This window comes from Pimephales promelas, chromosome 4, assembly GCF_988280905.1.
Source record: "Pimephales promelas chromosome 4, fPimPro1.hap1.1, whole genome shotgun sequence".
Lineage (NCBI taxonomy): Eukaryota > Metazoa > Chordata > Actinopteri > Cypriniformes > Leuciscidae > Pimephales > Pimephales promelas.
In genome coordinates, this window is record NC_142772.1 from 40,941,321 (window position 1) to 40,969,189 (window position 27,869).

Below are 27,869 nucleotides of genomic sequence, written 5' to 3' on the forward strand. Positions count from 1 at the left end.
CTGTCAAAGCAATTTACATGCTTTACAAATCGGTCAGACAGTTGGATCTCTTTCTGTCCAACAAGCCAGAATACGTTGCAATATGGACCAGACTTTGAATAGCTTGTTTTCACGTGACCTCACGCCACTGCGTTGCCATGGCGCGAAATGCAGATGGAGGGCAGGAAGTGATCTTCTATATTTAGGAAGCACTATAACACACTCAAAATGCCTATGTTTTGCGTCGTTTACGGTTGCTCAAATCGATCAAACTACGAGGAGTTTTTATCATGTTCCCAAATTTGTTGTTCATAAGGGGGGAAAATACAAGAAATTGAAAGAAAAACACCAGGAAAAATGCCTTGCAAACCTACGTCTGGGGTCAGGAGGAGCCGAATGGGAAAATGCCTGTGTATGTGTGTGTGCTGTGATCACTTCGTCAAATATGAGTTAATACATTATTTATGTGGCTTATACTTACATTATTCAGGTGTTTAAATACACTTATGTGGCTGTTCGTGTGACGTACCAGACTAGTTTCCGAACTTCGTAAAGTCAAAGTTAGTTGCTGATATCTACAGCCTCGATGGCAGGCAAATCTCTCAATTCAGTTGAAAATCGCTCCTCTTCATAACGTAAGGATCACGTCCAACATACGTTTCGTTTTTCTGTTTATATGTTTCTCTTGTAATAGCGTCTAAAGTAGTACAGTACGGATTTTCCTCCATCTCGTCCATTGCGCTCTTCACTCCTTGCCCTCCATCTGCAATCCGCACGTCAACACAATCACGTGACTGCAAACCACCTATTAATGGCAATATGTGTGTAAACCAAGAGCCAAAAATGCGGAGAACAGAAAACCCAAACAAAGGACAATATTCATATCAAATGACAAGCTTGGCCAACAAAACAGCAGTGGAACATTTACACACAACACCAGCTGGACATGCTTTATCAAACCCATACAAATCCAATTCCACCTGTACATGCAACATTAACCTCCGCAATGACGGGTGGGTTTAAAATTAGCTGCTAATCTTGGAATATCTTAAATCCGTACGCTGGTCCATCCCTGTCCGTGACTCCTCGATCTCTGCACTTTCACGATTCAACAGCTGCAAAGCTGATTAGCCGGTCAAGAGGTCAACTTCTATTCATTATTTAATGGGCAAGAGGCCACAAACACTGCAGTGCTAAGGTTAGCAATACATCAGCATTAACCTCAGTAGAGGAGAAGAGCCGCATACAAACACACCGTTTCCCCCCAAAATCCTTTGACCTCTGCTGGCCTCCACACATTTTTCTCTCCCTCTGTTTTTTCACCCATGCAGGAGAGAGTGCATTTTATATTCTGAAGGACTGAGGGGAGGGCGTGCGCGAGGGGGGGCTCATCCACCAAGGCGGAGCAGGGAGCAGACTTTTATTGACATGCAGCAAATAGCGGGTAGGAACAAAGGCCACTCAACGGCTATTGAATCGTGGGCCTGCAGACAGAGTGCTTGATTAGCGATTCGACACGGAGACCCTGAGCCGTGTAGCATATAATGAGTGCTTAGAGAACGACCCTGCGGCTCCCTGGGGACGATGGAGGGGAGGCAGGGCGGGGGGAGTAGCACCCATCCTCTCCGGAATTGATTCAGCCAAATGCTATCAAGAAAAACAGAGTATAACGTGTGACGACCAGACGTGGCTCTTAATCCGGAATTACATGCGTTACGATAACGGTATGGACGGCAAAATATTATTCATGATAAATTAGTCGGGTCAATTTGTTTTCGTGTGTTGGCGAGCGGACGGATTTCTGCAACGGTGGATTAACGGAGAAAAACGGCGCGTTATCAATTTGATCTTGTGAGGATGTGGCAATGGCCATCACCCCCCTTCTTTTGTTGCTTTCTCACTCTCTTTCTGTCTTTGTTCTATAGTCCTAATCCACTATGTGTGGGCCGGTAAGTTTAATGGAAACAATTTATTAAGTCCGGCTTAAAATGCCATCTGCTGTTAAGCCTTCCAAAGCCGCTAAGCTCTCAGTTTGGCCCGAAGCTGGCGGTGCTTCTCACGTACAGTAATACGCTGTTTAAAATGAGCACAACGGGTCAAAATTAATCAGGATTAGCAAACCAGAAATCCACTTCACAAATGGCTTTTCACCACAATCTTCCTTCGCTATCCCAGCATGCCCCGGGTTTGCCTGACAGACCTCACACACAAAATGGGTGCGTCACCGCTTCACTGATGGGTAAAATGAAGAGAAAGAGAGCAACCCCCCCTCCCAACTATGCTTAAAGCCTCTAACCTTATTGTGCTGCAGGCAGATGCTGCACACGGATCTAGGTCCAACAATCACCATATGTAGCTCTGCATTAGCTGTACTCTAATTCCACACAGAGTAAATAATACATGTAAAACAGAGCCACGTTTCATTTGATCGAATGATTGACAGATAGAACGATAGATCGTACAAGCAGTATATAGACTGACAGCTACACCAAACTAATGAGCTATAGCTAGAAAGAAAGAACGCCACATCGATGGATTGAATGATGGAACTAACGATAGAAAGAATGATCAATCGATATATAGTCAGAATTAGACAGTTCTATGAACTAATATATTATATTAGGGCTGTCAAACGATTAATCGCGATTAATCACATCCAAAATAAATCTTTTTGTTTACATAATATATATATATATATATATATATATATTATATTTTATATATATATAAATTCACACATGCAAGTCAAGTCAAGTCAAGTCAATAATATAAATTATATATAAATCTATATACAGTATATATATGAAAATATTTCTTAAATATATACAAGCATGTGTGTGTATTTATATATATAAAATAATTATACACCGGGCACATATATTATGTAAACACAAACTTTTATTTTGGATGCGATTAATCGCGATTAATCGTTTGACAGCCCTAAATTATATAAGTTATGAGTATGAATCCACTATGCTTTCATTTAGAGCAAGAAAACCCAGTCACCAAAAACACAGCGATTGTGGTAATTATGTAAGAACAGATTTACAGTAAAACTAAACAGCTGTTAAGCTGATACGAAACTTGTATGTCACCGCAGTACTTGACTGAGGGCACAAAATCAATCAAATCAAGCACCAGCGTGCATGAAAGCTGTTTACAGAAACAAAGACACATGCATATTTGTGCAAGCAGCACCACATTCATGCTGAGGTATTTTCCCTGTAATGCAATTCTCCAACGCAAGACGTGAGCCAAGCGAGTGATCAGTCTGCCAGAAGTTCTCCAGGGCAGACCAATTTGGGGATCAGAGCTGAGCGAGCTTTAGATTGGTCTCGGCGGACGTACTGTAATGGGACACATATGCTCCTATACCCCCAAAATATAGAATAACAGTCTAAAGGAAGGGTGCATTCCATGGAACAAAGTCTGAACAAACCCACATTCAAAAACGACAACAGGAGAACAAGGGTAATAATACTATACATTCCTTGCCAAGTGCTTTGGATGCTTTTGCCAGAAGAGTGATTATGGCAACAGCAAAAGCGAGTGAAAGGCCATGTGACATACAGGAAATTCGAAAATAATATCAACAACCACCACCATTTCAATTAATTTCGCTTAGGAAACAGAACTTTTCACTTCAGTCAAGAATTAAGAAGAATGAAGGTATCTATAATAACAGAGAGCCAAAGTTTTCCAGGTGATACCTAAAAAAAGACCAAACTGGAACTACTGTGATACCACTGGATATAAAAGTTACGAAGACTCTTTTTTTTTCTTTTTTCTAGAAGTATTATGCAACTTCTAGAACATTAAACGTTAAGAAATCCACACTGGAAATGTTATGAAACTCAAAAGTTACAAAGTCTGAACTGGATATCAAAGATTACGATGTCAGAAATTGAACTATCATCAAACATCGTGGATTTCAAATGTTATGCATCCCTGAAAAATCTATAATCTCTACAGTCCGGGCTTCAAATTGCTAGTACGATAATATTTATTTCCTGCAATCCTAAATCACTTAATCCACATATTCCCACTCTTGGTTTTGCATTCTTTTCAAATCCTAATCTGAGACTTCCTACCACTTTCTGCTTTCTCTGTATCATCCCTGTGATCCATGGTAAGAGTGTGTGCTTGACGCACATTAGCAGGATATTAAGGAAGATGCAGTTTGTCTCGCCATCAACAGTAAGAGATTAGGGAGAGCCTGTTATATCAACAACAACAAGAAAAAGCTCTGAAGTGCTCAAGCCATGTGCTCTGATCTACTTTTAAATGTCAGTTGTTGCACAAGTCTTTTCCTATGGTTATGTCTGGAACTCATCCAGAGACATGCATAAAAATGACTTTACTATGGAACCCGACAGTAGTCACAAGTTCTACTCTTCCTCTGAGCTCGACTTGTCTCGTCTCACTTCCTCTTTTCTGTGTTTTCAGAGAGTAGGGGGCAAAAGCTCTGCAAAAGACTCATGCTGGGCATCAGAAGTGTGGCATTAAACTCAACATCTCTGTGCAACAAACAGAATTCGTTTCACAACTTAGTTCCCCTACAAAACCTGGATGTGGACCAACTAAAAAAAAACTTCAAGGGGCAACTTCCTACTGCTCTCAGCTAAACTTTAACTACAGCTGGAAACAGTAAAAAGTAGCTCAAAACCGCATAAAAAGGCAAACCTCTATCAGCAGCCACTTGAAAATGAATGAAAACACAAGGAAACAAATAATCACCATTTCACAATTTAACAGTAAGATTTAAACAGGCTTTTAGCAGGATTACAATTGCTGTCTGTCATAGAGGTCTAGAGATGCAAACACACCCAACCCAAGCTTCTGATGAGTCTGGCGGCCCAGGACTTACTGCTACCACATTTAGTGCATTTGAGGGGAACCTGAAAAGATGGTTATCTCTTTGGCTCACAAGGCCAAAAAAAAACCCTTCTAACTGTAATAATATTCATGAAAAAAAATTTGAAAAATAGCACTAATCAGGCAAGAGTAATGTTACTCTTGTGAATGGTTTTGAAAGTGAGCTCAGAGTTGCCATTGGGAACATACTGCATAGTGTCAAGTTTGGGGAGAAAAATATGAACTTAAAGAACAATAATCTAGAGACTATCTGAACTGTGGCCTAGAACAGAGCTTCCTAGAGTGGAAAATAAGTGAAACAAGGATTTGGTTGCGCAAGTTTTACTACAGTGCAATTTGCACAATGGAAGTTTCTTATATATTATTGACAACCCTGAGGTATTCTTTGTTTCAAAAATCAGGCTTAAGTCAGGCTTAATCAGGTCTTGAACATCCAATGCATGAAAAATGACATGTGAAACATTTATATAGCACCCACAAGATGCTCTTACCTTTAGGTGCAGTAGGCGAGAAAAGCTTCTCTGATCCTACATCAGATGCCTGAAAAACAGAAGTAAAACATAATTAGACCCTTTTTAAACAACTGTAAAGATGGCTACCAACAAATAAAGAATAGAGCAAGAGAAAAACAGGACGGGAATGACATAAAAATCCAAAAGACAAGTACAGTAAAACACTGTCCAAATGTTTAGGTGGAGCCATCTTGCTCAATTTTCCACATCCCTGCTCTTAATGATTTAACAAAAGATCACTGATGGATGGTGACATCACAAATCCTACCCGCAGACTACAATAGGAAAACAGTAATCTCCCTACAAAGTGACTTAAGTGCTATGTAGACTAAACACGAGTGTGCTTTTCCTTCCCCTCCATGTAGCAGAACGTGTAGTTTCTGGCAAGCAGCAAGAAAAAGAAAACAAGCCATGCTCCTACCAAAACACACAGTCATTGACAGACAGGACATAGGGCTCTTAACGAAGAAGAAATTCTTCACACACTATACACAAGGGTGGTAAAGAATGCCAGCACACACATTCCAACTTTTTCTCAGAATAGCGCACTAGTGACAGCTTTTGTACCCTTCCTTCTGAGAGTACATATCTCTTCCTCTGAGATACATGTATTACAGCAGATTTAAATACAAAACAATGTAAAAGAGACCATAAGATCAAGGAATATGCAAAAATACATATTTTGAAAAACAACTATCTGGTGGGTTGTTTGTTGGACCTGTTTCTGATGCTCTATTCACACAGGAGGTCATGGCTCACTGCGCTGTTGTTTTGTAGGAGCGTTCCTACTCGGGTATAACTATATCCGCTGGTGAATCATGATCTGCACTCCTACGGCAGTTGCCACATCATTTCACTTCCTATTTGCATTAAGTTGAGCCAAACTAATCAGAGCTAAATAAAGAAGAAGAAAAAAAAACACTTTAATGTTTACATGAATATCAACCTATTTATAATATATCATATCATATTTAAAAAGATCACTAGATGGTCTACTGACTTGGATGACTAGTTGATCCATCCTGATCCTATATAAAGCTTCACTTGGTATGGTTTATGATATATGATTATTTATAATTTTATGTTATGTCTATTATCTTGTGCTTGTTTATGAGTACGATAGTGAGTACGATAAAAGTCACTATGGTTCATTTTTATAAACAATATACTGTGGACACATTAAGCCCGGAACACACCAAGCCGACGGTCGGCCGTCTGGAAGATTTTGTGCTTCGGCCAACTAAGTTTCCTCGGTGTGATGCGCACGGTTCCGTGCCATTGGCTGAATATAGTCTTCGACGGCTTTGTTTCGCCCGATTCGTCAAGTTGAATCGGCGTCAGGCCGTTGGGGAAAGAGAGAACACTGATTGGCTGTTCAGTTTGCACGAGAACAAAAGCAAAACAGCAAGCAAAGAAGTCAAAACGTTAAAGATAGAAGGCTGTTCTTATGTTACGTCTTCTTACCTGAGTGTTCCTTGGCGAATATTTCAATATTAACAAAACGGTAAGCACAAAACGGTAAGCACACGCGGCTTTGTTTACTGGTAGCGTCGGTTTTCCTTTTGGAAAGACGAATATAGACTAATATATCTAATATATCTGCAGAAATAGACAGTTGGCTCATTACACGCAGGCGCAGAACGCACATTCTAACTGACAGTCGCCTGTAGTTCTCTCGGTGTGTTCAAGTGCAGCTTTTTACCTCGACGAGAGCGGACAAGAGGCGACAACACTGTCGGCTTTCATCAGCGCTAGTTCGTTGGCGTCGAATTGGTGTGTTTCAGGCTTTAGTATTTTCAAATTCGGCAGAACGTTTTAATGAAAATGCACCTCAGTTTGTCTATTTGAACCTTGTGGAAGCCAAGTTTCTTGCTCCATTAATAACGTGTTTTTTTTTATTATGTGTACTCAGTCTAATATGCAAAACCTCCTGTGAGACCAGACCCACTGTGTGGCATAATTTCTGAGACCTCCGCTGACGTGAATTCTGGACTACATTAATAAAGAGCTCTATTTTAGCCCTATAATTCACTACGTCAGGGGACTAATTTTTCAGCAAGCGGGATTTTTCACTACACAAGCTCTCTGTGTCTGAGAGCTGGAACACTTTAGCTCACACCCCCGTAGGATTACATGAAAGAAAAGAGGTTCAGATGGAACTGGGCCCGTAGCATATGTATAAGGGTTTGGGCAAAGACTGCAGTTAACGTTTGTTCGGCTTATGCCTTTAATGTTGAAAAGAAACTTTCAATACGATGATCCGTCTAGGAAAGGTATTTTTTTGAGGGCTTGAAAAAAGAAAGGAACTGCCAGAGCGTAAAAAAAAATAATAATGGCGGTTGCATTTCACTGTTTGTGTTTTTTGCCAGTGAGCTGTTCGACCGAGCAGCCTTTAAACAGTGTCCCTACAGGCCAGAGGTCAAAGATCACCCATAACAAATTCTTTGCACTCTTGCGACGCAGGGGGCCCGAGTGGTGATTAAAGGACAGGGCGATCAAAATGAGCAGGAAAAGAGAAAGGAGAGAAAACAAAGCTAAGTCCCAGCCCGCTGAAGGAAGCAGAGGGGCTATAACCATTTCAAAACGGAGGAAATTGAAGCCACATTGCTGGGAGCCAAACAGCGCTGGCGGGGCCGCAGGAGGCCTGACCCGAGAGGACGTGCGATACTGGATCTGGAGGTAGAGAGGCCAGGCCTGGGACTCTGAGATACCAAAACAGTCCTCAGTTCACTTCTCCCATTGCACTCATTAACTACAGCCAATGATGCACCTCCTCTGGACCACGACCCGACTCTCACAGGAGCCGCAGAGGAAAACAGCCAGAGGAGGCGGTAGGGAGGGAGTTACACAAATAAAAGGGTCATGGTCATGTGTTCAGACATGCTGCCTACAGCTGTAAAGTGCCACTGGAAGAAGGAACAGGAAAAGGAAAACAGGAAGGTGAAGTCGGTTTAATTCCAGCAAAAGATTTAAAATAAACAATCACAATAGTCAGAGTTCCACACAACTATTTTATACTGCTTCTTCTAATGCTCCAAATCAAGACAATGAAAGCAGTCTACATAAAAAAAAAACACATTGATTGATTTATTCTGTGGTTCATCTAGAACTATAGACCGCATTTAAACATTAATTCTTTTGAAAAATGCATGCAGTTTTTATGGCCTCAGTAATTGAGAGAATGTAGCCTTCATCTGCCACACCACAAGACCAAAAAGCACTCTAAAATGCTTTATGGACAAACCCAACCATTGGATTTAAAAGATGTATTTAAAAATTAAACCAATGGTTGGGGTTTGTCAATATTTCACCCAACCATGGGTTAAAACAACCCAGCAACCCAAAATCAATATGGTGAAATATGCAAAAATTGACATCACATTTCATCAACAATTAGATGTTACGGCAAAAACCGTGGAATCAAAATGGAATTCCTATCAAATAGAATTCGATGGGATATTGGGGATGGTATGATTTGTTTTGTTTGTTTTTGAAATTATCCTCTTATACTCAGGATTTATTTGACTGAAGTCATATTTTGAAATATTACAATTTGAAATTCTGTTTTTTTATTTGAATATATTTTAAAATGCAACGCATTCCTGTGACGGTAAAGCTGACTTTTCAGCATCATTAGTCCTTTATTCATCCACATGATTACACATGATGACAGAACTCAGTATGCTGATTTGTAACTGTTGAAAACAGTTTTTGTGGAAACCATGATAAATTATTTCTCAGGATTCGATGAATAGACCATTCAAAAGAACATTATAAATGTCTTTACCATCACTTTGGATCAATTGAATGTGTCCCTGTGAAAAAACGAAACCCTTAAATCTTTTGAACGGTAGTGTAATTTAAAAGGCACCATGGTATTGGTATCATTATACTGCTAGTGTCTAGTGGTTAAATACAAATAATTGAATAAGTCCACCTCAAACTCGATGAATATAACCAAAATCCAATACTGTATAAAATACATGATAGAACCAACAAAATAATAAGACAACTGATCGGTTTCCTCCTCTGTTCCTCCCACCCCACGCCCCTCCGTTCATCTCATGGGTTCAGTGCCAGGAGAGGGTGGCACAGTGGAGCCGCTGGAGGCTTCAGAGGACGCTATGGCACTGACGTGATGTCATGCTGCCAGGGGCAGGCAGGCGGGCCAGATGGCATCAATTATCAGAGAGGAAGAGAAAAAAAGGGTCATCCTGGCCTGAAGAGAGCTTCCACAGAGTCCTCTGATTAACCTGACAACAACCGGATGACCTCTACAACAAACAGGGTTTAGCATGTGGATCATGTCCGGGATTTATCATTGTCTCCCCAAACTCGTCCTCATTCTTTCTCTCTACCATCAGTAATCATTCCTCGCCTATCTTCTTGCTTCAATCTCTCTCTCTCTCTCTCTCTCTTAATGGCAGGATGTTGTCCAGAACCTTACAGGCTTCTATTTTCTAACTGTTTATGTAACATCATTTTAAAGAGGGACAGCAAAGGGCTGATAAACATCTCAATCATCACCCTCTTAAAAACCCGCAAGAGCCACATCAATCTCAACATTTTGCTATGTATAATGTAGAATCGTATAATGTAGGTTTGTGTGATTTTATTGTTCAGAAGCTTCTCAATTATATTTAATTTAAGTTGTGGGGGATGGACTAATATCATAATGATATCACTAAATAATCAGCCCGATCTCATGAAAGTTCGTGTCTATGGCACGAATGTCATTTCTCGTGGCATTTATACGCCAAAAACAGTTTTTGCGTGTATTTGGCACGCGATTTTCGCGTACATATGATACGCACTTTTTTGCGTATAATACGCACGAACTCCCCACCCCCCTCCCCCCTAAACCTAACCCAGGGTTTTTTAGTGCGTACCATATACACGAAAAAAACACTTTTGGCGTATAAATGCCACGAGAAATGACACTCGTGGTATAGATACGCATCTTCATGAGACTGTGTTGAAATAATATCATTATATATATATATATATATATATATATATATAAAATATGATATACATATACTGTATATATATATATATGGTAACACTTTACAATAAGGTTCATTAGTTAACATTAGTTAATGTATTTACAAACATGCACTAACCATGAGCAATACATTTGTTACTGCATTTGTTCATCTTTGTTAATGTTAGTTCATGAAAATACAGCTGTTCATTGTTTGTTCATGTTAGTTCACGGTGCATTAACTAATGTTAACAAGATTTTAATCAAGTATTAGTAAATGTTAAAAATAACATTAACAAAGATTAACAAATGCTGTATATGTGCTATTCATTATTAGTTCATATTAACTAATGTTAACTAACGAACCTTATTGTAAAGTGTTACCATATATATATATGTAAATATTATCAATATATATATATATATATATATATATATATATATATATATATGCCTGGATGTCATTATTAGCTGTTAATTATTAAGCAAGTTCCCCAGGATTGCGTGATCATGTGCGTTTACCAGCCGATGCACCAATGCAGTAATCCAGGCATACAGGTTCCTGATAATGAAACTCCAAATTAATTATCTTCACTGTGTTTGTCCTTCTCTCTCCCATTTCCCTCCCTCCCTCCCCCTCTCTCTCTCTCGCTGCTCTGCTTAATGACCTCCTACATACTCGTTTATCATGAGCTCTGCTACATCTCTCCCCCTGCGCTCTCATCCTATCAGCCGGAGCGCAGACCGCCTCCAGTCAGAACAGGTGTGTGTGTGAGAGAGTGATTACAGCTCTCTGCCCTCTCCACTCCACAGGAGAATGACACACACACACACACACACACACACACAAACTCCCACACCAGCGCATTAGACATGCATCTGCACCTAAAGCATCATTAAGATGATAATGTATTCTACTGGGTGACCGTGCAAAATGCAGTCCTACCCACAAGTCTGTGCTGCTCGCCGCGAGCGCCACATTCCACGTCAGCCGCGATTGGCCGAGGGTGTGGAACGATTCCTCCATTGAACTCTCGCTTGGCAACAACACCACGAGAACCTGCAGCGGAATCACAGCACAGCTCCTTTGGTTTGCATATGTAATACGCCTGCATCCTCCTCGCTCTGATCTCTCTTCATTCATCTTTCTGTAGTAATCTTCCTTATCCATTGTCTTCCTTTTTTACATCTTCCTCGCTATAATTTAATCTCTCCATTTCATTCACACGTTTTTCTTTTTTTTTTTTTATCTTTTTCCCCTGCTTTTGAGCATTCACAGGTTGTTAACATAGCAGCAGGTTGGTGCGAAATACAAATTAGAAAAGCTATCCGGTGAGAGTAGGGCAGAGTGAGATCACAGGCGAGGAAAAGAGAAATGGAGGGAGAGTGAGAGAGAGAGAGAGAGAGAGACGGCCACAGTTGTTGTTGCCTCCAGGGCCCGACACATGGCCAGGCATAAACACATTATGAGAAACCAGGTAAAAAGTAAAGAAAAACTAAAGAAAAATGCATTCATTCACATAGAAAACCTAGTGAGCTGCCTAAATAGGGATCACTGATACATTGCCAATGCAGAACGCAATGAGTAGAGATTGAATGATATTGCTTTATGTTATACTAATAATCAGTCCCTCCAGGATTTCACGATTTTTTTTTTGTGATTTTTTGCGATCAAAATGACTGATTTTGTGGTGGTAATTTCCAAAAATTTGTGAAAAAATGTGCAATTTATATATAACATTTACCATTATAGTATTCAGTCCTTCCAGAAAAACGCAAAGTTTTTTTGTGATTGTTGCGGGCAAAAATTGATTGATTATGCCGCCCGTTTTCTTTAAAAATGCGATGGAATATGCGGGATATTTATGTGTCCGCCTCGAACACCCCATGTGTGCGGGTAATTTCTGTTTGATGCTACATCTTATGTTGTTTATTAAGTATCGATGTGACGGTAGAACGTGTGACAGACAGTTATATGAGTTCAATTTGTGAGATGTCAATCGCCTCCGTGAGTCTGTCTGGCGTCGCGTAATTGTGTCACTTCATAACGTTTCCATGGAAACAGGGGGAAAAGGCTGCTCTTGTGTGAAGCAAACGCAACATTTTTCAACTTTTTGCTAAGATACATGTGACTTTTTTTTCAATGAAACTGCGAGGATTATGAAATTATGCAAACCCCGCATATTTTGCACGGAAATCGGCAATTTATGCGGCGAAAGTGCGGCGTATTTGAAAAAATGCGGCCCCCGCATAAATATGCGGACTTTGGCTGATTTTGCATTGAATTCAGCGATCGCATAATCGCGTTTTTCTGGAGGGACTGAATAATATGTCTCCGTTCAAAAACAAAGCAAACAAAAACCACACAATGATTTATTGTGTTTTGTCATTTGAGCACCACAGCGATTCAGGCAGTCTTACAGTCCTCTAGTGTGAGCTTGCCCTCAGCTCACTAGGTTTAGGAACAGAGCTAGCGTATCCCCAACAAAACATTAATTCAGCAACTTGGTGGGCTGAAAAAGCAGCATGACAAATTATCATTGTATTCTAAAGCGCTTTTCACGATATTATCTCAAAGCAGCTTTACAATGATCTGTGACCTCTAGTAAGCAAAGCAAGGGCGTACAAAGCCGAGACAGCGAAGCCAGTCAAAATTAAATTCCGGTACAAACCAACTACTTGTGCTTCGTCTGCTTTCTTGAAAGCAATGTTCCCATGCTCCTGGGTGACAGACAGTAGCCACACAGGGGCTGTCACGGGTACAGGCTCTCACAGGCCTCCTCGTCTTTAATGTGAAAGCAGGGGAAGATAAAACGTGGCTTATCGGCAAAGGAATCAGAGCCTGTTCTTTAGTAGACACACAGCAGATACAGATCTTAGTCCAGGGTTTCTTTCTCCTGCCAACACATGTGAGATAAGGAGAGTAGCAAAGAAAGAGAGCGAGAAAGAGATAAACAAGCTTCCATTGTGGCTAACCGGACACTTCCATTAGATGGTTATGTTATTCAATCTTACGCGACTCAAGTAGCCTAATATCTAAAACTCGAATAAAACTGTGAGAAACCGAGAAAAATAACAACTAAAACAAAATTAGGCTATCAGAACGAATAGTTTTGCAATAGTAGTGCAAATCTACGTGCTAATCGAGTAGCCACAAGGGGGTGCTACAGAGTGTATAGACGTTTTAATTAAATAAAACATATTTAAGTGTAGTTTTGGATTAAATAAATAAATAGGCCAAGCAAACATGTTGCTTTTATAATACGATGATTAATATTTATATTTAATACATAAAATATAAAGCTTGACTTCAAAAAGTTTGAAAATCATTTGAAATATCTCTTCCTAAAAAAGCAGTGGTTGTAAAAGATAGATGAGATCAAGTACTTTAACGACATATTGAACGGACTGTACTTCAACTTCAGTCTCTCACAGCCTCATTTCCATACAGGTCAAATCAAGTATGCCGTACTCTGGCTAAGGTCTACGGTACAGATCATCAATTAAACGCATCCGATTCTTGCGAGACAGCTTGAAGCGCTATTCAGCGCTGTCCTTGTTCACCTTGTTTTCTTCAATGAGAACAACGTCTGAGTCATTCACTACCTCAGGCAAGTATGAAGGAGAGCAGAGGAGAGTTGCTTTTTCTTTGCAGATCTGCTTCGCTACAAGGGAAACCCATCCAGGCACATTGAATAATTCATAAACGATAAAGGGTTTATGCCCCTTGCTGGGCCTTCATGTGCAGTAGGTAGAAGAAAGAAAAGGATGTTGAGGATTGTTCAGGTCTTGTTAGACAGGGATCACAGTGGTCTGACTGCGAGGTAGAGCCAGGCCTGCTCTGCCAAGCACTGACGCCTTTAATGAGAGGAAAAGATGCAAAGCAAGACGCCCTGCTGAATTCGCCCATGTGAATCTTACATGAATCATCCCCTTGTAGAGCAAACGCACAGTCGGCCAAAATAAGCAGGCATCCTGACCTGAATCAAGGGTGCATTCAGGACCAAAACACTCCCAGAGCAGCACATTGCACTCTTGTAAGTGAGAGGTCTTGCTGAGTACTCCATTTGACCTCTGACCTTCCATATGCTGCCCTCACTCACACTGCCTGAACTGGAACTGCATGAAATCAAAGTGGTTGCAAGATATTGTGAGCGAGGGCTGCATGATGTATAGAAATAAAACCGATTATTGCGATTCGGCTGATATAAGCTGCAATTTAGGTAGATATATGTGCTACTGGTTTTCAGAATGAAGCGTGTAATTTACACACGTGTAGTTTGTGTTTACATAGACCCCAATAATCTGATTGTAATTGGACTACTAGCAAAGTTGGAACAAAAAGAAGTCACACGTAACCTTGTCAATCAGACCCGAAATCAAAGAAAAGCAGCAATTTAGAATAGTATGCGCAATCAGCAGGGAACCCAAAAAGAAAGAAAGATCCATTCCAATTTGAAGCTTGTGGCACATCAACCCAATCACGTTATTTAACGTTCATGTAAACTGCGTTCGGATTCATCAATCGATTGATCCATGTAAATGTAGCTAGTTATTCTCAGAATGGCTACTGTGAATCAAGTCGCTGTGAGTGAAACCGCACTTCACTTTGAAAACAGCAACCTGTATAAAAAATAAATAAATAAATAAAAAAAGCTTGATGGCATATCGTTTGAAAATGAAGAAATTAAGATGTAAATATTAGTATTGTAATTTTACCAGGAATTTTTTTTTTTTAAGAAAACAGCAGAATTATTACAACAAATATATTAAGTAATAAACACAATGAAATTATTCATATTTTCTAGTCATACTCTAATGGTCAAAAACAGATGAATGTGACCTATGAAAACTCAAGTGAATTTTCCCAATCCATTCAACTCTAAAGGATTTAGCACTTTAAAAAAAGTCTTCAGATTATTATTATTATTTTTTTATTATTGAAAATGCACTCCCAAACGAAATCACCCCGAATCACACTAGAATGATTGATTCCTTCCAAAGAGACATTCGGTGAAACATCTAGTATTTCATCCATATTGTAATATACATGACAGCAAATCGTAATACTGCCATGTCAGTTTTTTTCCAATATCTTGCAGCCTAACTGTAAGTACATCAAAGCAAACCAGGCACTTCCAGGATTCATTTGGACACTGCAGGAAGTTGTAGGTGAAAGAAGGAAATGAAAAGGCAAAGGCAGGGGGAGGTAGAAACTGACAGCGTGCCAAAGACTAATCCCCCAACTCCTCGCTGCACAAACAGACACGGAATGTCCTATATAAAGGAAGCTCACAGTTGAGCCGGGCTCCTGTTGGGAAGGGACGCGCCATATTAAGTGGAATTTACTTTTAAAGCGGACACCCCTGCTCGTGTTACCGTGTGCTGTAACGCTATCCCTGAGCCACGGCCTCTCGCGGGTCAAGCCAGCTCTGCTCACGCCTTTAAAATCACCTCGCAAGCTCCGCTGTCCTTAAAATAGTGGGAAGTGAAGGATGAGGACACAGGCACCTGCTTCTCATTTAAGGGATAGTTCATCCAAAAATGGAACTTCTATGATTTTGTTTTTTTTCTTTTTTTAAACACAAATAATTATATTTTAAATAATATTCCAACAAAAACAACAGTGGGTCCCATTCACTTTCATTGTACGTACAATAAACATACAAACGTTTCAAAATATTTTCTTTTGTGATTTACAGTCAATGTACATCCACAGTGATAATTGAACTATAGTGTTTTATAGCCACAGTCTTCATTATCATAGACTGTAAAAAATATGGACAAAGCGTCTGTGACGTCACCCATAGACTTTCTGAAGAACAGTTTTGAGGCTGTTTATGGGGGTAAATGTTCAGAAAGGATACAGAGGTGGTATGATGTGGTGTTGTGTCAGATCATGGCCGAGACGTAAAATTCCACTCGACGCAGCCTGTTATCAGCTGTCAATCAAAGTTAACCGCCTATATTAGTCATAAGTTTTTATATCTAAATACGATCTAAACTAACGAGTTCACACCCCTCACAGTTGTCAGGCACTCGGAACCTATCGAAAAATACAATAAAAGACTATGGGACCAAACTGTAAAGATATGAATTTATGCTGTGAAAACGGACATTTGAACATGGCATCTATGGATATTTGCTGCCTTTTGGGACCTTCCTCTAGCGGATTTTAGATGTATTGCAGTTTTTCGCACTTCCAGGTAGGCTTCATTTTTCAGATTAGAATGTTGCCGCTTGGTCAATATATTTGTTTTTCCTTAGCAAAGTGCAATTTGATTATTTGATTAGTTTGATTACCATGTAAACCATCCAGTTGAGAAAAATAATTAATAAGAATAATTAAAATAATTAAAATGGTGTCTGCAACCAATAGTTCATAATATTTTTATTTTATAATATTATTATTATTTAAAAAAAATACTATTAGTATTATTAATTAGCCATTCAAAGTACCTTTGTTTCCACCCACAACTGTACATGTAAATCTATGTAGAACCTGGTGATCCTTTTAGCAGCCATGTATAGTCCTACAGCATTCTAGCCTAATATCTATTAACAATTTATTATTATTATCATCATTATTAAAATTAATGAGTCAAATAATGTTTTTATACTTTATTATTATTATTCTACGTTTTAAAAATATTTAAACGTAGTATATATTTAAATATTACAAAATATTTAAAAATATATACTGCACATTGTTATTTAAGTTTTAAATATTTTTATTATTAACTATTCAAAGTACCCTTGTTTCTACGCGCAACTGCACTACGTTTTGTGAAGAACCTGGTGACAATTTTATCATCCATGTTTGGTCTTATAGCGGTCTAGCCCACCAACAGGAGCTCTTCACGGCCCAACTGATGTCTTTATTCACTGCTAGGAAACTTGACTAGAGGACACAGTTCAAGCACGCTGGATAGCCAGTTTATGGAAGGAAGTTTCGGAAGGCTCGCAACAGCTGCCCCATTTATCTAACGCTAACCCGGCACATTATGCAGAGCTTCTTTTATCACCCCATCCCCAGATGTGCATCGTATGACGGCCTAAGGTGTATAAATAAACACCCAAGAAATTTCCTGTGACGAGCTCTAGCATTGCAAACCCAGCGAGTTACACTCGTCGCGACAAAACGCTACACCCTGTCCGTTTATCATCAACCCGACAACTGTGCTAACCTTGTGAGAGAGATTATGGCTCTGGATTTCACACTTACCGTTTAAACCTCACCCATGCACATACCAGCGACAGAGTCAACCGTGTGACAAAAGGCCCCCAGTGGGGTTTTCAATTACATTCAAACTCTATTCTGCGCAGAACTTGCATCACTTGAACCAATGTTAGAGGCGAAGAGAGGGTTTAAGCACACTACATATGTAAAGAGGTGAATCGTCTTATTAGATAGCACTGCGTTTACAACATACTACATAAAAATTGCAGGAAGTCAATGTCGTTGGTTCCACTACGCCAAAGTCAGCAAAGGTAAACTGACAGCGAATTGGGAATAACAATTACATACTTTGTAAAGCGCTGTGTACATATTTGTTCATGTTGTTAGAGCCTTTTGTGCTAAATAAATACCTGGTAATTAGAGGGCTGTACAATGAAGTGTAATCTTCACAGGCTAACACACACACACCAGCTGAACAACACACTAGGGCCTCCAAACGCAAAAAGGAACAAATATCTTATTTCAACAAACACCCTTATTAGCTTTGAGCCATTTTTGTGAGGACTTCAATGAAAAAAAATATTGATATCAGTTGGAACGAACACTGCCAATTAGCACCTGTCTGCTGCACGAATTTCAGGAAAAACGCAATAAAGGCTTCGGAAAGAGCAAGCTGGCGAGGGCGTGTGTGTGGGCGAGGTTGAATTACAAGAGACCCCAGTGGAAGAAAATTAAAAGTTGCTCCGGATGCCAAGAAGGCAATGCATAAAGTTGTTCACTTTGCATTCAAATATAATGAAGCAAGTAAATGCATCTTTGTCTGACATGCTACACTTTCAATTATTCATGTGGAAAGGGAGAGAGAGAGGAAAACAACAACAGGCAAGCAGATTCCCCAGGGTGTTCAGCCCACATTACTAGGAGGCACATGATGGCAAGGAAGAATTTCTGTCTCTCTGCCTGTTAAAAGCTTTAATAGTCCTTGCGAGGCTCAGAGCACCAGCTCTTTCCAGTAGAGATGCATCAATATTACATTTACTGGCTGATACCAATAAGATGATTAATTTCCTGAAATGGCTGATAAATGGCCAATATTAAAATTCTTCTATCTATCTTACGTGCATGCACTTTTGAACAGTAAGTGTCCACAAGATAATACATATTAAACATACTGTATGAAAAAAAGTGCATCCCTTACAAACAATGCCAAACTGGTCATTTTCTCTGCATCTCTTCTTTTCGATCCTGCCACAAGAGCATCATGCCGTCAATCGATTTGTTTCCTATCAGATAAAAAGCAAGGTTAAGCAGCTAATTAAAGAAGCCTTTGATCGAATAAGCACAAACCATGTCCGTTCAATAAAGCAAACCAACTTGCATCATAATACTGGAATAGCATGTTGCTAACTTCCAAGGTTTGAGAAAAACCACCTGAGCTCTAATGTAAGATTAGTGTTGGTGATGCTAACATTCCTGACAGGGAAAAACCCTTTTCTTTCATTTGTCACTGGGATTATCCTCTAAGACTCAATCGACACACACTTTCCCTGTGGATCTACGAGAAATCGGATTGGCGAGTCGTTTAGACATAGTCCTGTTTGCATATCATGTCTGCGGACATAGAGGAATTCCACTCAACATCCTTCCGGGATTTGCGGCAAATAGCAAGGAGATAAAAGGCGTATAATCCTGGAATGCCAGAATCCCTTAACCCATCATCCCGGATCCAACCGCGAGGCATCACGGAGAGAAAAACCCTTCTGTGAGCATAGATTCAGTGGCCAAGATTGGCTCCCCCTGACTCCAGAGTCCCCACTCTATCCTCACACTGCTTAAAAGCTTTACAGCGAGAAAGAAGGGGATTTAACTAAGTGGTAAATGCGGTGAAAGGCGGGGAGGGAGCGGGTCGGGATGGGGGGCATGTACTGTAGGTTTCCCTACTGAGCAATAAAAATGGCTTTACAATGAGAAAGCCCTCTAACGTGCAAACCTCACCTCATACAAAGACCAGGCTCATTTGAAACTCCAATAAACGAAAGGCGGTAAGAGAGCGCTTGTGATTTATGTGACATGTTTTATATCTGTAAAAGAGACCAATCAGTCTGTGTTTTCATGAGGCTTTTCCATGTACTGTCCAATTCTTGGACCTGGACATGACTTACACCTACAATCATTACTTGTTGAGAAGTAAGCTTTACAGCATCAAGGTTTTGCACAGAATGCAGCATTTACATTTTCTTAAAAACAATTTTAACTCTTAAATACAATACCTAAGAATAGGGTTGGGTATCGAGAATCGAGTATCGATTGGAACCGAGACTAACTTTTCGTTTTTCCCGGAATCGTTCAAAAGTTAAAATTTCGATTCCTAGTTTCGATATTCACAGTCCGCCGAGCGGAGGAAGAAACCGCTGAACAACACCAACGAAGAAGCGTCTACCGGAAGTGTTGGCATAACCACGCGAGTCGAACATGAGTACCTTACGTCGGCGATCCAAAGTGTGGCTTCACTTTTCTAAAAATATCGAAATCTCAGCAAAATGCAAAATTTGTGACAAAAGGAGTATTTTTACAGAAGGAGTATTTCCTTCAGAAAGTATTATTTCCTTCAGAAAGGCCGTTGGTTAGCAAGGTTAGCTAAACTTTTTTGACCCTGCCTCTTAAAAGAATCGGAATCGAGAATCGTTAGGAACCGGAATCGAAACAAGGAATCGCAATCGGAATCAGAATCGTTCAAATTCAAACGATACCCAACCCTACCTAAGAACAATGCAGTCATTTAAATGTGAAACAGATCCAAAAACCAAACCAGAAAACAAAAAAAATATGCATAATCTTTGAATCTGTGACCTATGGCAAGATATCATCACCTCAGCCTTGGCCCTTTCCCTCAGTTTTGCTCTATTTACAGTGCTCCTCATAGCAGACACAAGCAACTTGAACGCCGGCCAGCCACATCAAACCCAGGCCTTGAACCCACCCACCTGGAGGCTGTATATCACACAGCCAAAGCCGCGCTGAGGAAAGGGGGCAACTGACAGAAATACTTCCAGGAATCACCTCTCATATCTCTCTCTCACTTTTTTACTGTCCCTCAGCTGATGAACAGGCACCTTGTGAGTTAAGACTCCCTGTGGGTAATCAGAGCATTAAAGAAGTTGGACTGAACGCGGCCCAATTATATTCAGTGTACGTGGGTGTGCGACACCTGCCAGTGCCCTTCAAACCCTCAGTATGACGCAGCAGACAAATCAATGATAAGCCCACCGGGCTCCTTATGCTCCCGACACATCTCCATCTTCTACTGCCTTCCCTTCCCATTATAGCTGGCTGTCACTTGTTGGATTATTACCGCTGCACTCTGCACCTGGAGAATGGAGAGGGGGTGGACAGAAATGTCTGCCTCCTATCTTAAAGTCAGCACTACCTCGCTGAAATTTAACAAGATAACCCTGTGGAGAGCAGCACGGGAAGTATGAGACAAATCAGAATGACAAACATGCATGTGTGTGCGCAACTAAAAGTTGAGTTTTTCATTAGTCTATCTACAATCCAGCTTATCTAATGTAACAATCAAAAAGCTCTCTAGTACATGTCTTTAAATTCAATAAAGCTTTTGTTTCTGCTCAGGTACGAAACGGAAAACTTCTTATAACACGTGGCTTTGGGATTTTGCAAAGCGTTACAGATGTCACGTTGAACGAACACGCGTGAAAGCGTGAACCAAACCCCAACAGTTTTGACAATATTCCACCCCTCAGACACAGAAAGCAGCATAACAAGCCCTCGTGCAATTCTTGCAGCACAATTTAATATGCTAATAATTGATGTACATGTGAGTAGAAGATTTTCCTGACGCGCACAACCCAAATCCAGATGTTGGGCATCTGTGCCCAGGAAAAACATGATGGATAAACACTGGGAGCCAGAAAATGAAAACAGTACACATGAAGTATAATCAAGAAGAAACAAGCCACTTGTGTTCTCGCATATAATTTGTTTTTGCAGGAGCAAGACGAGACTTTGCCAAGAAGAGGGCACTGAAATGATATGAAGCAAGTCCGCTCTTTGGCAAGTACGCAGTTCAGAGGAGCTGCTAAACTCTTCAGATCGCATGAGGCTGGGAGCGGAGGATTTCCAGAATCTACCTTCTCAACCCTTAAGGCACAATAAAATGAAATGCTATATATAGCTAACAAAATACATATGTTCTTCAAGGGCAAACTTTATATCAACAGCCCAAGGTTTCATTTTCTTACTGTAGTTCTCTCTTAAAAATTCTCTAGTGCTCTCTAAATACTGGTGCTTTCAGGAACCAGGAAACCAGGCTTATCTGAACAGTGAACAATCTAATGTAACATCAAAAAACATTCATAACTATGGCAAAACACAATAGAAAAGAGAACATGGTAGAAAAAATATAATAACCAGGAAATAAAATCTTGAATAGCTAGGAATCGATTAAAGTGCAGTAAGCGATTTCTGAGAAACGCTGTTGAAAGTGGATCGGACCGTGTTCGTGCATTTTGTGGGTGTGTTTGTTTGGGCCGTTGACTTTAATTCTCTGACATTTTCTGTTTTTACTGTGAGATGCATTAAAGAACCTTTATTTTTAAAGGGATACTCCACTTTTTTTGGAAATAGCCTCATTTTACAACTCCCCCAGAGTTAAACAGTTGAGTTTCACCGTTTTCAAATGCATTCAGACGATTTTCTGATATTTAGAAGAATATCAGTAACCACACAGTTTCTGGTCTCATTGACTTCCATAGTAAAATATATATATATATATATATATATATATATATATACTATGGAAGTCTATGAGACCAGAAACTGTCTGGTTACTGATATTCTTCTGAATATCAGAAAATCGTCTGAATGACAAAACTCAACTGTTTAACTGAGTTGTAAAATGAGCCTATTTCCAAAAAAAGTGGAGTATCCCTTTAAGAGTGTAGCTCAGAAAAGTATCTACAATGTAGACTAGTTGGCTACCAAACTGCATAAAGTACAATTTATAGCCAGAAACACCTCCTACACAAACAGCTAGCGGCTTGTCGAGCCAAGCTTTACCGCACACGGTGCTTGGCGGACGTAACGTACTACAGAGTGCGGTTTAAGCACCTATCTAAATAGTGGTAGTCTAACTAGCCCAGCACAGGCCACTGTTTGCACAGGCTCACTCTCAGATCTCTGATGTTGCCACAGTGCTAAACTGCACAGCTGTTGTGCAATCTGTGGCGGTGTTAATTACCCTAATGTGAACGGCAGCTTGTCAGCCCCATACTAACAAAGAGGCCTTATGGTTTTAATGTTGGCCATCTTTCGTTCACCCGCCCCTTCTGCTTTTCGCTTTCTCTTTGCCCTTTTGCCATCTTTAACCTTCTCTTCTTTCCCTCTCTTTTGCGTCTTCAGTCTTAATTCATCTCCCATTTCTTACTCTCCTTACCCTGGCGGACCACCCGTTGTATACTCTACACATCCCAGGAAGAAAAAAAAAACATCTAATGAAACCTCCCTTCACAAATCTGCTTAGTAAGGAGAGAAAGCGGCTAAGGGACCAGATTAAACAAGGATTTAATCCAGTGCCAGTGAAAGGGCTTAAAAGGAAATATGAGAGCAGTGAATGGTAGAATGCAGATGCCCTGAAAGGAAGGGAAGGCAGTAAATCTGAAACAATCACTGCACATCTGATTTAGCATCTGTAAAAGCCACAGAGACCTCCAGCTAAGACAGAGACGTTTTTTTTTTTTCACAAAACTTCCTGCAACACGTTTATGCGAAATACTTCGTTTCAGTCCACATTAAAATCAGACGAGGCTCTATACACAACAATTTCTCAAACATGCTTACAAAAATATTGCAAAATTTCTGATTGGTGGCAATCTTAAAGCCACAACAAACACCAAAATCATTCACACAGTGGCACAAATGCTTTAAATGGGTTTTGCTAGTAAGCACTTCCTAGGACACGTGCTGTACAACATTGTAGACTCATCTACATCCTAAAGCAGGTCTGAGAGAAGTACACAAGCAAATAGCTTCGGCAATGAATTTCTCAAACAGTATAACCGTGAATTATATCAATGTGACACTTCTCTCAGGTGGCGTGAACATTTACTCTTCCTCTTCTATTATTAGAGGAAAAAACAGCTGGTAAATAGCATGTCTGGGCTGTGGGCTTACATAATTTTCCACATGACACAAGGAAGGTACATTTAATTATGAGCTATAAAGGTGACAAAAGACTCGCATGTTCATGACCGGAAAGCACAGCGCTGAGGAATGCAGGAAAAAGCCACATTTGGGAAAAATAAAATCTTCATTTGTTCTAGAATCACTCCACATTCATTTGGATATATTTGAAAACTGTCATCTTTGCTTGAATGTAATGTGAAGATTGTACAAAGTAACATATTAAAGTGAAGAGCAAGCACAATAATGCTGTACAACCACATGGGTGACTAAAACATTTCAGAGTCCACACTTCAACGCAAAAACAGTGTTTTCAAATGTATCCATTTGGGAGACCAGGTCTTCAAGAAGCTTCTGTTTTTAAATGTATCCGGGTATGGACGTAGCCTAAATCTTGACACTCACTCAAGAGTCTAGACACTGAAAATAGGCCCACCTTCACACACTCAAAATATACTCCAGATAAAACACATTCAAGGTAGAGAAAGAGACACCCTGCACAAAAGAGACAGGACGCCTTTGGTGCGCCATTCTTTCATTGCACAAAAAAGCAGGGCACTATGCTCCCGTACACAATGGCTAATTGGAACGGGATCACACAAGATTAAAGAGCGAGGTCTTGGAATTATTCATCCGCCTGCCTCTGTGTTTGAAGTGTAGTGGCTGTGGTTAATCTGCAAGGCTTTGACAAAACAACAGCAGCAGCACAGCCAGCCAGCGTGACCCAAGCAGAGAGGAATAACTCCCTGACATCCAGCTTTAGCGTTTCCGTAGCAGACAAGCACAGTGTGCCGTGTGCACCGGACCCCGTTCAGCTGTATCCGCTGTGTGCAGCCAGCTTGAAATCCAGTGAGTCACTGACCTATGACTTCAGCAATACCTGGAGGTATTCAAAAGGCCTCGGCACATTGCTGTTGTGTTCTCGTGTGAAGGCGTGTGTGAGCGTTTGACATTTAGAAGAAAAAAAAAATGACAGGATAAAAAAGACAATGGGACATCTCAAAGCTTAGAGGGATTTATCTAGTGTAAAGTGATAAGACGGGGGGAAAAGAGAAAAAGAAAGGGAAAATGGGCTATATTGTTATGGCAGTCCATTGTATTATACTAATACTATACCATCTCAAAACTCAATGCATTTTACTCATAGGAAAGGTCACTTTCTATACAAAAACACTTTATTTTAAGGTGACGTAGTTACATGTTACTACATGCACTTATTAATTATTATACGTAATTACAAGCAACTAACCCTAAACCAAACCCTAATCGTAACTCAATAAGTACATTTACTTCAGTACTTGAGTAGGCACAATATAACGACGGCACCTTAAAATAACCATATAAAAAAAGCTTTAATTATTTCTTCAATTTAAACCAAAATATTGCAACATGCAGTTTAGTTTTTTTTTGTTTTCTGTTTGCTGTGCATCTAATAGTCACAAACACCAAAATCTTCTTCATTGACTATTAACTCTTAGAACACTCTCAAAACAAAGGGTGTTTTATAGAATAATTAGCCTATATTTTTAGCTCCACTAAGATCCTTTCAGTGAACAGGTCTTAAAATAACCATTTTAAAAATCTAAAGTACCTTTTTTCCACTATAAAGAAGTATACGGGGAATGGAAAGGGTCCATGAATGTTAAAGGTTCTTCATGTAACCATAGATGCCAATAAAGAACCTTTATTTTTAGAGTGTAAGCAATTCCTAAGGGCTAAAAGTCAACTTGGTCAAAATGATCACAGAAATATCACCCATTTCCAGAGCCTAATTAATAATATAATATAATAAAAGTTAAATTTCATATCTTTACAGGAAAAACTCGTATCAAAATTCAGGGTATCTAACAGGGTCTCCGTAAGATAAATTCATTTATCTTACATGATAGCTAATGTACATGGTAACACCCTTGATAACATTACCATTTAACTATAAAAAAAAAAGAACTCTCTAATCACTAACGTTAATGAACCCAGTTTACAACCGAATAAATCAAGTCAATATGGAGATAGGTGAAAACATACATTTCCCTTCCTGCTCCGTGCTTGTGTACTTTTACGAAACTCCATTTATTTCTCTTCGGACTAAGAGGACTCAAGATGTTAGCTTCGTGCCGGAAGGTCCGTCATATCAGGCTAGGCTGTGATCCGCCTCGACTCTTATATTACAAATAGCTGGCAGATTTTTCTTCACCCTCTTATCAGGACTGCGAGCCAGAACCCCGCCATATCTGCTCTCCGCGGCTGATAAGTGGAGGGTTTGAAGATACGAATGAGGGAGCGCTTGCAAGCTAATTCCAGAGCTGCATCTGCACAAGATTAAAGATTAGCTTCTGGCCACGAAAAAAAAAAAAAAAAAAAGAAGAAATACACATTTGATTTGTCGGAGAGGAAGGTGAAGGTGAACGGGCATCGTTTTAAAAGCCACTGCAATTCTGCTTCACTTACTGCTATTTCATATCGCAAATACTCTATGGAAGTCTTGCTACTTGGTGTAATGGAAGTAGAAATCAGAGTAAAAATCTTTCTTGACAATAATCCACAAATTTACCCACAAATCTTGTGAAATTTAAACCAGCAAAGTTTACACTAAGTTATTCCTGTGACCTCACAGCCACCTGAGCAAGTCTCAAAAGTCCCAGACAGTTCAGAGAGGAGAAACTCTTATGTGAAATAAGTAGTCCATCTTTTCTTATAACTTCTGGGTGTAAATCAGAATTCATACAGCTGAGCAATGCAGCAATCAATTTGCTTTAACTGTGCGTTCAAAACACATTATGCAATGTGAGTAACACATAATTATCATATATCAACACATAAGACACCCGCAACGTAAAATGATGCAGTGCAAGCCATAAACATGATTTGTTAAGGTGGCGACGAGTATCTTAAATGGTCTCGATGCAAATCCTCTATGCAAATCTCATTCAAAGTGCCAATGCTGACAGAAAACAAACCACCACAATCCCTGATCTATGCGCTGCCCAGCCCGGGGCAAGCTGTTGACATCACCGTATGGAAGCCGGGGACGTTTCAGGCATTCTCTTTTAACTCAAAATAAGCTAAAACTCATTTGTTTCCATGTCCAAATTTCCTATCCAGACATGGAGCCAACTATAACAACTGTTAAAGGTAGATTTGCTCAGGAACCTCAAACAACCAAGGCACAGCTTATGCAAAGGGCTTTTGGGTAACCTTGAACGGATGATTAGTCTAGATATCCTATGCAATATGAAATGAATGCAACTCGATATACCATGACAGAGCTTGACAAATGTAAAATTGTAAAATCGTGAGTGCAAACACACAGAAAGAAATAATGACAATGGGTCAATGACAAAAAAAGAGGTAATAAAAGAGGATGAAAAGCCATATTTACATTTTAACATTAAATGACTTAATGCCTATTAAAAAAAATAAAATCAAGCACAAACAACTAAAATATTATTTCACACCATGAAGACACATGAGTGAACTTACCTTCATTATTTAAATAAATATATATATATATATATATATGTTTTTTTTAGAAAATCGATTTCATTAGTTGTAAAAAAGGGGGGTCAAATATTTAAGATTATGAAACTAAATGACCTTGAAACAATCACCAGGGTCTAAAGGGGTTGATCAGATTTTAATATGTTTTTATTATTATTTTACATCACATGACAACAAAATGGCTTCCTGCAGGATGGTAACACCACACTGACTTGTATTTTGTGGACCAAAGTTTTTCAAATATTAGTATTTTATAAGTGCATAACTGCTTATTCCTACTCTGTATCTTATTTTAAAGAAAAAAATGGCCAACAAACAAAGTTTTTTTAGATTTAAAAGTAAATAAATAATTAAAATAATCCCCTGACGGTTACACTATTTTGACACCTTTACTCTACAAAAATGTCAAAATGAAATTTAATTGTAATTTATTACTGAATAATTGAATAGATATAGACAAAATAAATAAATAAGCACGTCAGTGACCCATATGCAAAGCCGGAGCAACAAATTAAGTGAATAAAAAAGATTCTCAATACAAAAAGCCAGACCTTGACAGATGTAAAGTCCATATAGAAAGAAAAAAAGATTCCAGACGCTTATTTATCATTTGATTCTGAATAAAAACACAACAAAGCGGACA

The 27,869-nt window shown here is 39.5% G+C and overlaps 1 protein-coding gene across 10 annotated transcripts in view; it reads right to left on the bottom strand.

The window, feature by feature from the left end:
* The window catches only part of fbrsl1 (fibrosin like 1), a 313,681-nt gene that overhangs the window by 33,932 nt on the left and 251,880 nt on the right, over window positions 1-27,869 (bottom strand). For all 10 annotated transcript variants that reach the window (XM_089130528.1, XM_039659990.2, XM_039659992.2 and 7 more), the window contains one exon: window positions 5,346-5,394. In XM_089130528.1, the coding sequence (XP_088986654.1) occupies window positions 5,346-5,394 (49 nt within the window). The remainder of the gene's footprint in view (window positions 1-5,345; window positions 5,395-27,869) is intronic.